Source organism: Protomyctophum bolini, assembly GCF_963924005.1.
Source record: "Protomyctophum bolini genome assembly, chromosome: 2".
Taxonomy (NCBI): domain Eukaryota; kingdom Metazoa; phylum Chordata; class Actinopteri; order Myctophiformes; family Myctophidae; genus Protomyctophum; species Protomyctophum bolini.
This window is the reverse complement of record NC_137863.1, coordinates 12,581,974-12,596,325: the sequence shown is the minus strand read 5'-3', so window position 1 is coordinate 12,596,325 and position 14,352 is coordinate 12,581,974. Positions and strand designations below refer to the sequence as shown.

Here is a 14,352-nt window from a genome sequence, read left to right as displayed (position 1 = left end):
CTATTATGATGATTGAAATATATCAGGCCTGTATATTTGAAGGGCTGTATGTAGACTGGCTAGTGGCTACTACGAGTGTGGCTAACCCTAACTCACTGCATGACAGTTTGACGTCTCTGGACTTGGAATGTGTTTGTGAGTGCTGCGCTAAAACAGATGTCCCATGGTACTGATGCCACACAAATAGTATTCATTCAATGTTCAAAATTTTGGTGACACACATCTTGCACAGAGTCACGACCACCCTTCCAGGTGAAGGAGCGGCTGGGTGAGCCATCTGCCTTTAAGACAAAAGTGTGGACTGTTTAAAATGTCACCCAATGTTATTGACCCAATTTGTGAGAGCTTCTGTGGAATCTGTTGACCAAAAGGCTACAAGTAATTTATTGTATTCATGTACTGCAGACTGTGCTCTTGAGACGATGTCGTAATGTCATGCGATTTTGAAATTTTATCTGAGAGATGTCTTTGTGAAAGTGTGTGTGAGTGTGTGTGTGTGTGTGTGTGTGTGTGTGTGTGTGTGTGTGTGTGTGTGAGAGAGAGAGACACAGCTTGGCCTGTTGTAGTGCCACCATGAGGCTGATTTGAAAACTGTCAAGTGGCATTTCTTCCTAAGCCTAGTGGGAATATGGATCCACAGTTTCACCGCAATCAGACGCTGGGTTGAGTAGTTGGGGCGATTTGTACAAAACGCGTACAATGCGGACTACTCCAGAAAAGTTTAGAAGCCAATCGTAGCCAATGATGGTGGATTATGAGAAATCAAACAAACCCGTCTTGATCACATGACTATGGAGAGCATGTGTACCGATTTGCGTGTAATTTGGATAAAATCTGAAGGAGTAATATTAGAAAATGTGTTTTACATATGTTGATGTGGAATATTCACCAATAAGTATTTTATAGATATTGTTTATTCATCAGTATAAGGCCTTTATACAGTAACATCCTGGCGGTCATTTTTCTCTGGGTGCGTTCGTGTAACTCTTTTAGGCGATGAGGTGACCACCGTCTCAGGGTTACAAACAGGTAAATGATGATTTGAATGTGTTGTAAGTGAACGTGTTTTGTTGTTGACTCATTGATTGATGCCTCCTCCCCCTCTCATACTTACTTCCTAATCAGAGCCATCATTTTTATTCAACTCCCCCACCCCCGTTTTTGCCAATTACCAACAGAACCCATTACTTCATCAACTCCCCATCCTTCATTCATTCACATAATCCATCGTTGCCCTGCCTGCCCCATCATTGACCTGTTCATTTGCCTCTCTCTCTCTGCCTCACAACCACCACCACCACACCCCCGTCCTTCTTGGCCCACTTTCATGGAGGGAACAATGTAGACAATGGGCAGTCTTCTACCCCCGGGTGTAGCGCAGACCCCAGGCCAGTTGGGATATCAAAAGACAAACCTCCACTCACTACACCCCACTGAGAGGGGGGAGAAAGAGAGGCAGAGAGAGAAAGAGAGAAAGAGAGAGAGAGAGAGAGAGAGAGAGACTCGAGGAGAGGGAGAGAGACAGAGAGCGAAGCACCATTGCCCATCTGCTGAGGTGATGAAAGGAGGGAATGGGGGGGGGGGGTAGATAGTGACAGACTGTGTGGTGTGTGCATGTCTATCTTTCTTCGAGTGTGTGTGTGTGTGTGTGTGTGTGTGTGTGTGTGTGTGTGTGTGTGTGTGTGTGTGTGTGTGTGTGTGTGTGTGTGTGTGTGTGTGTGTGTTACATGTGTTCATACGTGTGAGGAGAGGGGCAGGATTGGTGACCCAGTGAAAACAGTCAGATGCTGAGATGCTCCAACATGACTGCTCTACAGTATATTATGTATACTGTGTACATATAGTGACTGACTCAAATAACAGTCTCAGTCTTTCTTTTCTCTTTCTCTTTCATTGTTAGATCCAGAGCCTGTCGCGCCTGTCTCTGTCAGCCACACACACACACACACACACACACACACCCACACACACCCCCAGGCCCACACGCACAGCCGTGCCCGTGCCCACATACGCACGTGAACACAATGCACTCGCTGCTCACTTTTGCAGGACATTATACCGGTCTTTCGCGTGGCTACATTGTTCAGAGACAGAGACACACACACACACACAAACTCACACACACACACACACACACACACACACACACACACACACACACACACACACACAGAGAGAATGCCCACAACTGCGTGGAAGGCTCTCTTGCTGAGGTTTTAAGTGTTCAGCACCTGGAAATATGGTGGGGAATCTTGGTCCAGTTAAGGCCTATTCATAGTTGGTTGAAGAGGTGACCACCGAAAACTACAACATGACGTCACGCCGTGGTGGTCACCGCTCACACACCGCTCACACAACACATCTCTCTGTTTTTACTAACCACCGGTCACCTCTTCAGTGAAAACTGGACTATAGGCATTAACTAATTAACAAATTACTAGACCTGTACGTGACTGCCTGTCGCAGTCGGCCACCGGCCTACTTGGGAACGATGCAACTTGGGAACTGAATAATATACATTGCCATAGCACATGGAGATCTGTGTATGTGCCTGTGTGTGAAGACTGCAAACTGAAAAGTGTACTTGGCAATCAATTGGGCCCACTGGCAGAGCCTGATTGGTTGAGCCTCAATTGGCTGAGGCAGAGGCTGGAAATTGCACAGGTGAAAGCAGTTGGCGTCATTAGGCCCACTGGCAGAGCCTGGCCCAGGTGAAAGGAGTTGGCCTCATTAGGCCCACTGGCAGAGCCTGACCAGAGCCTTTTGTGGTGGTTCTGGCGAACCGTGGCTCCGACCGACTCGATACCTTGCACTGCACTCCCTGTGGGGGTGTGGAACGTGTGTGTCGAATGTGAAGTCGGTGGGTCAAACGGTTCTCGAGTTACGTGCATTACAACCGTACACGCACACACACAGAGACGTGGCACATTTATAGTAGGATGAGAACAAAGTTTTTTGTTTTTTTCAGTAGCAAAGTGCAACTGTTTTACACTTAGTTTAACAATAGGCGATAAATCTAAGTGGCCATATTGGTGTTAGTTAATGATTAACTAGGTTTTATAATAGACTAATATCCTCTGCCAAACACCAGCATCTGCTTCCTCTTAATGGCCAACAGCTGGCCAAAGGACACCGCAACACATTAGAGGCATGTGTATGTGAGTGCAATCAGACAGAGAGCAAATGTGGCTATATAATGGCATCTCTCACATGTTGAGAAATAAAACTAGTACACAGTACACAGATAAGACTGCATTCTGTCTGAGGGCATATGACATATGTCAACTCATTCCTGAGAAGCTAGTACATACGTGCAAGCTATCAGCAGGTAATAACAGCACACTAGAAGGCTTAAGTCATTGTCAACTCGCCTAATGGGGAGACAGACACCTTCAACATCCTCATACTGACGTACTGCAGGGTGACATATTGTACTCAACCACTCGCTGACTGAGGAAGGCCATGGGTTCATGTTCACCACCCTAACAGCCAGGAGTTATTGCGATGTGTAGTTGTGTACCAGCTGTCACAGTTACTGAAGAGGCTCTTTGGGCTGTCACTATGCTGGACACTGGCCACACCAGCGCTGGTGAACTACGACCTGGCATACTGGCCCGGGATGAGTGGAGAGGTGTCATCTCAACAAGGGCGCTAGTTACCCCAATGGACTTTAGTAGTAGTAGGGTAGTAACAGTTAATCAAACTAATCAATTATAAACATCTATCAATGATCGATAATTCAATGAATTAATCAATCCCTATTTTGGACCTGCTATTTCACTGCTATTGTCACTAGTAGCAAACACACACACAATAAGGGATTGACTACTGAAAGAGTTCATTTTCTGGCCTTAATTTGCTAGCTACAGCACCATGGACAGAGATTATAAATGGCAAAACTGGGAAAGAGAAATAAAAATAAAAAACAGCAGCACAATAGAGATGCCCTCCTCCTCATATCAAGCTTTGAAGCACAAAAAATTATAATAATAATAAATAAATAAAAATCAATCAATAAATCATCAATACACACACTGTGTCTCTACATGCAATGTCTGCATAAAATGTAATTGAAAGAAACAAATGTATTGTGGATCAAACAATACAATGAGAGAAAACATATTATAAAGAAAAAGAACATCATTGTGTGTACCACTAACTCAATTAGCATAATGTTCTTTTGATAAGAGTATAATATACCAATTCAGATAATGGAAGAGAAAGAATGAGGGCAGACAAAAACAGAAAGAACCTAGAGTGGTTCCTCATCCTAATCTCATCTGTAAAACTAATATTAGTAGCAGTTAACAAGGAGGGATGACATTCTAACCCTGTCGATGGCTAGACATGGAGAGAACCCCATGGCCAAGTGGGTGTACTGACAAAACTCAGCCATCCTCTCTCTCTCTCTCTCTCTCTCTCTCTCCCTCTCTCTCTCTCTCTCTCTCTCTCTCTCCCCCTCTAGCCCCAACCCCTGCCTTCCTCTCCCTCCACTGTTTGTCTCATCCACCCATCCTTTACTGCCTGGCACCCTGCCAGACAGTGTATTCACTGTGCCCTCGGCTTTCACTCCATACATATTCTTTCACTCTCTATCTCTCTCTCTCTCTCCCCCCTTGCTCACACAGTGCCTTTTCCCCTTCAGCTACCATTTTTACAGTAAATGTATTTCTACTATCCATTTGTCTGACCAACCCTGTCTAGTTGTCCTTTATTCCCTCCCTTTTCAACCCTCCCTCCCCTCAGGGAAGAAGGCTTCTGTTTGGTGTTTAAAAATAGAAGCTGTTGAAAACAAAGAGCAATGGACACTTCAAGATATGACTCCACTGGCAGGATGGGTAATCTGAGAGGATGCAGGGGAGGGGAGGGAGAGAAGAGAGGAGAAGAGAAGAGAAGAGAGATGTCCTCATGAACGGAACGGATGACTGTACCTGTGATGATGTAGGACAGGGGTTCTCAACGTTTTTGGCTGGGGACCCCCGAAAATGCCATGTCTTGCGACATCCACCCCGCCCCCCTCCCCACCACCAATACAAATTGACCGCTACAATAACCTTAATAATAGATTAAAAAAAATACATCATAATTAAATACTTAAACCAGATATAATCATTAAGGAAAAGTCTATGTATGCACGATGTGTACTATGTAAACTACATTTCCATCTTCCAGCCATTCAGTTGCAAAAGAAAATTAAGAAAACAATAATTTCAGGACCCCCCCCGAGGGGTCACGACCCCCAGGTTGAAAACCCCTGATGTAGGGTACGGTGTTTTCTGCAGAGCTAACATTGTACCATTGTATGATGCCAAGCAGACCTCCCTTGGTCTGCATAAGCCACCCTTCATTATGTCAGCCTAAATCTGAAACGTGGTTCAGATTACATTGAAAGCCAAGCAGAGTATATTAAAGCCAACTGTTACCCAAGTGGGCTGGCAACATCACATGCCAGGTGAGCACACAAACACTTGCACACATATACACACACATACACGCACAATCGCGCATGCACTCAAAGACGAAATGCCAGGTGATCGTCATGGTGAGGCCAGCAGGTTTTCCTAATGCAGTTTTAATTGATCTATTGCTGTGAGCCTCCTTTTTACATCCCACAATCCACCTGGTCTGGCTACAACCCACTGCCACTGTCTGCTTCTTTTGACTGACTGTCAGCCAGGAAAAAAGGATCACAGGAACAGGGCCATATGGGCTGCTCGCTGCTGGCAGTGTGCTTCTGTGCGAGGGGGTGGCGGTGGGGGGGTTGAGTACAACGGGTTACTGGATACACACATATAATCTAATATTACAATGTGTAGCCTATGTCACATGAAACATTATCAAACATCCATTCCACACCAACTTTACAAAACTCTAAGGACACAGTCAGTATGATAAATTGTGCAACAACACCAGGAGTATTACAACATTGTCATCTGCTGGTCAAACTGAGGAACTACAATGCAAGTATGCATACAAACATCTGTCACAATGTGTTCAACATGTAATGTTCGAAAAATATTACCTCCTGTGGTAATACATTGCAAGGGGAGTATTTTACATTTTGTTTAGCCCATTCCATTAAACAGCCCATGTGTGGATAGTAACGTTTTTGGGAGTATTTTGGGGAGTAGTTGTCTAAAATATACATTATCTAATCTATTTATCTAAATGTATTTCTTTCTTTTTTTTAGTATATGTACTGGAAACAATTGTTTTATTTCAATTTGTAGGAATAGGGGATATTAAAATGTACAACACATTCCCTATTTAGGCCCAAATATACAACGTGATAGATAAACAAATAAACTGTAGGTTTTCTTACAAGCCTTTCTAGATGCACTGTCATGACTGGCCTTGAGAACATGGACATCAAAACAGTGCAGTCAGTCAGTAGTTGGTAGACTTGGTACATCTAGACAGATTTAGCAAGTGCAATGAAAGAGGTGCCATATAGAACATCTAATGCCTGGGGTAATACAGAAAGCCTGACATATTAGGAAGTGCTGTTTGTTGTCCACAGTGTTCACACGCCTCTCTCCTTCCCTGCCTGTCGTTAATCAGAGGAAGTCCTCCGTTTGCCACTCAACTAACGATACCTGACACCGTGGGTCCAGTTTCTCAATAGGTAGCTATGTGTCTCACTCCCATCCTCTGTAATATGGGATTGTTGCATTGCTGAAAGAGTTTTGTGTGAGTGTGTGTGGGGGGTGAGTGCACACTCATGAGCATCCTATTGTATGTTTCCCCCTTAGACAGGTATTATTAGTGCATTACTCCATTGACCGTTAAAAGTACTGATGACAGCTCATACTCAAGTCTTCCCGCCCATCACACAAAACATGGCCACAGCCCACCATGTCATTTTGATTATGGACAAATACAATAGAGCGCATTCAAATTTCAAACTGCCTTGACATCTTTAATTCATAGTGGAAAAAACCATTGTATTCAGGAGCGGGCCACAGTACTGTGCTGGATATTATGCTAAATAAGACTTGAAGCTGCACTGTGTGTAACTTCCATGTCCTGTATTGCTACAGTACTTTTTCTTTTACTTACTCTTTACCTGTAACTCTGTAACCTTAACTGTTGGCCCCCTCTGTCTGTGTGACTGAATTTCCCCCGTGGGTACAGTAGATATTAGAATTGAATCCAGGTCCCGAAAACAAAGGTTAATAGAGCACACCTTCTTACTTCTTAGTTCTTACTGTGGACTCTGTGGAGAAATTTAATTTGATGTTCAGACAGTAACACTTGTAGTGGTCAGACCGTACTAAATGATCTACATTGAAGAGCAGGGAGACCAAATACAACCACCATAGTTGTGTTAGTAATTGGTGAATATTAAAATGTTTACCTCACCATACAGAATGGTAAAACTATTATTTTAAATTCACTAAAAAGTTACATAATGAAGCTTTAAGCTGCTGTGTGAATACCAGCAATGATTAATTGAAACTGATTCTAGTGTCTGGGCCGAAAGCCACCTTAGCGCAAACGTTATCTCCACTCAATCTAACAAGCTACCACCCACACTATAATACTGAACCTCATGTCAAGTCATTCAGTAATCCACCCACACTATAATACTGAACCTCATGTCAACGTTATCTCCACTCAATCTACCAAGCTACCACCCACACTATAATACTGAACCTCATGTCAACGTTATCTCCACTCAATCTACCAAGCTACCACCCACACTATAATACTGAACCTCATGTCAAGTCATTCAGTAATCCACCCACACTACAATACTGAACCTCATGTCAACGTTGTCTCCACTCAATCTAACAAGCTACCACCCACACTATAATACTGAACCTCATGTCAAGTTGTCAACGTTATCTCCACTCAATCTACCAAGCTACCACCCACACTATAATACTGAACCTCATGTCAACGTTATCTCCACTCAATCTAACAAGCTACCACCCACACTATAATACTGAACCTCATGTCAAGTCATTCAGTAATCCACCCACACTATAATACTGAACCTCATGTCAACGTTGTCTCCACTCAATCTAACAAGCTACCACCCACACTATAATACTGAACCTCATGTCAACATTATCTCCACTCAATCTACCAAGCTACCACCCACACTATAATACTGAACCTCATGTCAACGTTGTCTCCACTCAATCTACCAAGCTACCACCCACATTATAATACTGAACCTCATGTCAACGTTATCTTCACTCAATCTACCAAGCTACCACCCACACTATAATACTGAACCTCATGTCAACGTTATCTTCACTCAATCTACCAAGCTACCACCCACACTATAATACTGAACCTCATGTCAAGCTACCACCCACACTATAATACTGAACCTCATGTCAAGCTACCACCCACACTATAATACTGAACCTCATGTCAAGCTACCACCCACACTATAATACTGAACCTCATGTGAAGTCATTCAGTAAATGTTTCCCTACTTCCACCATCAGAGAAAGTAGGAAAGTATGCAAGATGCATACACAACACATAGGCCTACACAATGATAACAAACAGACACTTGCTAAAGTCATCCTCAACCGAGCCCACAAAACCTGTCCAAAATTCATCCAACCAGGTTTATACTAGGCACTTCACCCTGTTTAAATAGATAAGCAATAGTTACGTCAGGTAATATGGATTGGCAAAAGCTGTGATGTACTGCTTTTGGCATGATTAAATGAACCCATAACTATGTATTCTAGAACCCATACCTAGTGTGTTCCAAATGAATGTACAATGTAGGTGATTTACCATCATTCATTGTATAAATGAATGATTCTTCATTCGCAGGGACATACTGACTGTATACTGTAAATCCATCCCAGCTTCAGGTGCTTGAACTGAACTACTAAGCAAATCTCATTACACTGCAATTAACTCTATTGAAATGGTATTGATCCGCACTCAGTGTTTATCATGTCATCCACTGAACATCTGCTGTTTCTGTAATCTCCCTGTGTGTGTGTGCGTGTGCGTGTGTGTGTGTGTGTGTGTGTGTGTGTGTGTGTGTGTGTGTGTGACACTGTGTGTGTGTGTGTGTGTGTGTGTGTGTGTGTGTGTGTGTGTGTGTGTGTCGATAGCTCCCTACTGTGGAGAGACCCAGATGTTATCATCCTTATGTAAGACTATTAACTTAAACAGCTGACCTGCTCAGGTAGTGACACATGTTCCACCACAGACACACCCACACTCTCGCACACTAGCTTTGCTTATTAACAAATGTCTACTCACCACAAATGCAAAGTGTTCAAATCAATATACCCAGTGCTTTACCTACACACCATATATCTTTAGTTGAACAACATAACACACTGTCCCAATGTCATTATGGTGAGCAAGTATTAGCACATTACCTATGACAAGGCCTATAGCAGCTGTGCATGTCCTCCATAACCAGAGGACAGGTGCATCGACACTCGACAGCCAGGCCTACAAGCCTGATATAAGGCCTATCTCCAGAGCTATCCTCCTGTATAATCTACTCATATCTCAGCAAGAACATATAGGCTAGGCCTACTTAGATACTATATTAATGTAAGGAGTCAACAAACAAACGTTCTTTCTCGGGCAAATTAAGTGCTCCATCAGTGCCTCAGCTGTAGACACTTGGTTGGACAAGACATATTGCGTCTCCCATCCCATGGTGACTTGCCATGATTCGAGTCGAGATGAAAAATAAAAAGACGTGTCTTTGGTTGCCTGTTTGTTACCCATGGATTAGCTTTGTGTGTCCTAAATATATTGGCATGGTCTATAGTGTCGGACTTTTACTACTGGGAAGCAGACTCACCCTAACCACTAAACCAGCCCGCAGCCCCCGGCCCGGCCTAACAAAACAACCAAACTTGACAGCCATTAAAATGTCTCGTTCGTCTGCCCTCTGCAATGACATTTCGTGTCAAGTATCACTGTAGGCTCTGTACACGTCCACATGCTAGATATCGAGAGAATAAGTCAATAATTCTATGGCATTTTTGACCCTGTTGGTGATTTGCGCAGAGCAGCAAAATCCCTTCGACCGCAGCATCATCCAGAGATGCGCAGAGAGAGTAGGGAGAGGGGCCGGGGAACACTGCGGATTAGCGGCTGCAGAGAGAGGACGTTACCGATGTCCTGGCCGGGCTGTGTACGCTGCATTTACCTTCTACCATCATTTAACCGCACAACCGGCCCGACAGAACCGGGACAACACCCGACATGCAACTATGTTATAGCTCCAGAAAGCTCTGCGAGACTTAAAGTGAGAGAAGGGGGAAAAACAACTTGGCGCTTGTCTTACCTGCGTTGCGTCTTCCCGCCGCACCGTCAGCTCTGCGGTTACATGTGCCGCGTGTGTTCGTGGACTGGAGGTCTGACGGGTGCTTTTCGTGTATTGCAGTATACAGGAGGTCTCTCATGGATCCTCAGCACTCCTCCCTCCCTCCGCTCCCGTTCTCCTCCTCCGCTCCGGCTATTCGTCGATATACGCAATCGCATCTTCTGTGGGCGCGCGCGCACGCGAACACGCATGCACTCTCACACACAGTGACAGACAGTAAGACACACGCGCGCGCATTCTTCAGGCCAGGGCAGGGGGCGCGCTTCTGGGAGACAGGTGTACCGTGTTAATGATTAGATGAATGAGGATGCAGGTAGCAGAAGACATTAGACAAATGGTTGAAAGGAAATATGATATGAAAGGCTGCTCACCATAGTAGCCCTATAGGCAGTCAGGGTTACGGATGGAAAAGTAGAATTGTAGCCTACAAATATGAATAGAGGCCTACTGGCTCTCCAATTAATGCTCTCCAATAAGACTAACAAAACAACAGGAGAGGCAGTTAGGCCTACACACACATAATTACAAATTTGCAGCATAACAATTTCACCAATGATTGATTAAACATACAGTGGTACAGATACAAAGAGATGATGAAAGGGTACACCCCCCCCCCCCCCCCCCCAAAAAAAAACAACAAAAACAAAACAACAATATACAATTAATATGCTAAACAAGTAAAAAAGTTGTATATAAAGAAAAGTGAGGGGCGCTCTTATCATTGTACATCTCATTCCGGCCAATCACAATTTGCATCCTCACCTTCGTCATCAATGTTTGTACACAAACACTCAAAATTGTCAATTCATTGTCAATGGCATTTTAATGTTCGCTGCACACACTGCACACACACCAAAAGCTGGATAGTGGGGGGGTCATCTACGGTGATTAGCTCAGTTACAAATTGGAGGATAAGAAATCACACTTGACTATTCTGGTGCATACTAGTAAAACGAATTTAACCCCTTGTTTGAGCCAAATTTGGGTTGAAAGAGATTTGTCTAGCTCCCTCCTGTTGTTGTACTTGTGTGAAGTCCAGGCTCATTGCAAGTTGCTGTACTCTGTCATCTGAGCCATCCCAACCTAGCATAATCAGCACGGGTTAGGTGAGTTATAACTGTGAGGCATTCATACATGAGGTGTATGGATATAGTCAAAGTGACATTGGATGAGTACTCCAGCTAGTGTCCTAAGTGTATTCCTACTGACAAGCGATTTCTGACACCACTTGAGTGGTGTGAGCATGAGGGGAAAGAGATACAAGCACATGGTATAGCTTCTATAAGACAAGATCTGCTTGTGTATGAAACATTTTCAATTGTTTAATATTTGTACTTCTATTTGCTTGTTTAACATTTACTATTCTTAACCCTGACTGCCTATCTCATTGTGTGCAGATTCTGTATATTCAGATACAGCCTACATATTTTCACATGAATATCCTGTATTTGTACTTTCTTTAACCAGGAAGTCCCATTCCTCTTTTACAAGGCAGAGCTGGCTAGGACGGGGACCGCATGTAATTCCGACGAAGCATTAGTCCGACATGTGTCTGCATGTAGGACATGCGCTGCTCCCGTGCTTGTGGTTATGGTTAGGTTATAGGGTTTGAGGTGGGTTGTCTTTTGTCGGACCAATGACTGAAGACCAAAAGCCTATATATCTCCCTGGCCAAGGGATGCCCTCTTGTTTGGATTCAGTGTACCTTCCTACATGGAAGATATGGATACAAAAAACAAGAAGCTGAAGGACCAGTAGGCCTAGTATGCATGTTCAGCTCAGCTTTCGAACCCTCAAGGGAAGAGAAACGGAGGCCGACCCAAAAACACCTGGCGGTGTAATCTCCAGGTAGACACACCAAGAGACTGGGATGGACCCTGGTCGTAGATAGAAAAGAACACTATTGACCGAGAAAGGACAAGTATGCATGTTGTTTGTAGATTACATGCAGCTCAGCTTACGAACCCTCAAAGGAAGAGAAACAGAGGCTGGCCCAAAAACACCATCTCCAAGCAGACACCAAGAGACTGGGATGCACCTTTTCGCAGTTATAAAAGAACGCCAGTGACCGAGAACTAGTCTGGAGGCCCCTTGTCGACGGCCTATACTCCAAGCATATGTGTGACTAGTTACTAGAGTTCCTGTCAAACTGCCATCAACTGGTGAGAATGGGCTGTATCATATCTGGCACACTGACCCTCAACACTGGAGCACCCCAGGGATGTGTGCCGATGAGCCTTATGCAGCCCTCTCCTCTACTCCCTGTAAATGCATGACTTCACAGCCACACATGACTCCAACATCATCCTCCAAGTATGCTGATGACATGGAAGTGATAGGCTGGATTGTCAGCAACGATGGAAATCCGGCCTAATCTGCGTCTCTGGTGCCAGGAGAACAACCTCACCCTCAATGTAAACAAGAGCGCATGGGACACACCCCAGCCATAAACTACAACTACCGTGGCCAGGCAAAGAGGGCAAGACCACCAGGTTTAAGGGAAGCTTCCACCCGGCTACCATTAGACTGATGTTGAACAAGGCATGACCACCACCTGTCATCAGGCTGGCTTGGATGTAATTGCGTGGATTATGTGGTTGAACCTGACACACGCTGATACTCTGCACCTAAATGTCATGTACAACGCGCTGATATTGTTCTTTTAATGTCTATAATGTCTGATCAGCTGCTATGCTCATGCAACTTGTCTAACCTTGTGTATGCTATGTGTAAATATGTAGAAAACTTTTGTTTTTTATTCTTCCCCCAGCCCCCAACACACACACACACACACTCTTGCTCCCCCTGTCCCCCCTGCAATGTAGCTTGCAAAAACAAATTTTACCCACTGTTTTACACATGTGACAAATGAAGATAACTGGTAAATGTATATAGTGCCTTTATCCAAGGCGCTTTACAGAGATTGTGCATTACATTCACCCATTCACACACACATTCATACACTGATGGCAGCGGAAACCATGCAAGGCACCAACCAGCACATCGGGAGCAATTGGGGGTTCAGCGTCTTGATCAAGGACACTTCGACACTAACTCTGGGGGAGCCCGGGTTCGAACTGGCAACTTTACGGTTACCATCCAGCCACTACCCTACCCCTGATCCTGATTCTTTCAGAGGACATGATTGTTCATCTGTCTGTTGTTAGTTGCATCATGGCCTACTGTACATCCCCTATATTTACGTATGTGCACAATGCACATACTGTATAAAGCTATACTGCACTTTCCCATTGTGTGCACATTCTGTATATTCAGATACAGTCTGCATATTTGCACATGAATATCCTGTATTTGTCCTTTCTTTAACCAGGAAGTCCTGCATGCTCCTATTATACAAAGCAGAGCTAGCCAGCAACAATAAAAATGAGAGTGCATCATCACATAATGAAAGACATACAGTAGCCTACTGTAAGGACATGCAGAGAGAAAAGAAAGTGTGTGTGTGTGTGTGTGTGTGTGTGTGTGTGTGTGTGTGTGTGTGTGTGTGTGTGTGTGTGTGTGCGTGCGTGCGTGCGTGTGTCCGTGCGTGTGTGTACCGGTATACATTTGTTTGTGTGTACATTAGGTTTTGCGTCTTCTTTTGCATATCTTGTTTTGTACAATTACTACAGTTGCTTGTGCCTACGCAGTCAAATCTGGAGCGTAAATTAGACACAAATTGGACATTTTTTGCACTACAGATTTGACTGTTTACACTACTTTATTAACAGTTCGCAAATTGTTCGTGTGGTATGATCTTTTAATGGATATGGCAAAAGGATAACATAAAAAAGCCATAGGGGCTTGTTTCCATTTAAAGACATACAATAATACATTTTATAAGATGTCATCAAGACTGAAACTTATTTAAAAAGCAAAAGCTAATGGCAATTAGTTACAGTTGTATTAATATTATTATTTGTACTGTTAACACAAGCCAGATTGAAGATTCTCTCTTTACTTAAACTCACAACCACAGACAAATCAAAGCTCTAACTCAGCACATCTACACATCCACACTT

At 43.9% G+C, this 14,352-nt stretch overlaps 1 protein-coding gene across 1 annotated transcript in view; it reads right to left on the bottom strand.

Moving 5' to 3' along the window:
- The window catches only part of LOC308332919 (neurofascin-like), a gene marked incomplete at its 5' end in the record, with an annotated part of 78,568 nt that extends 68,159 nt beyond the window's left edge, over positions 1-10,409 (bottom strand). The window contains 1 exon segment of the mRNA XM_080789060.1: positions 10,292-10,409. Within this exon segment, the coding sequence (XP_080645186.1) occupies positions 10,292-10,409 (118 nt within the window).
- Positions 10,410-14,352: the final 3,943 nt, after the last annotated feature.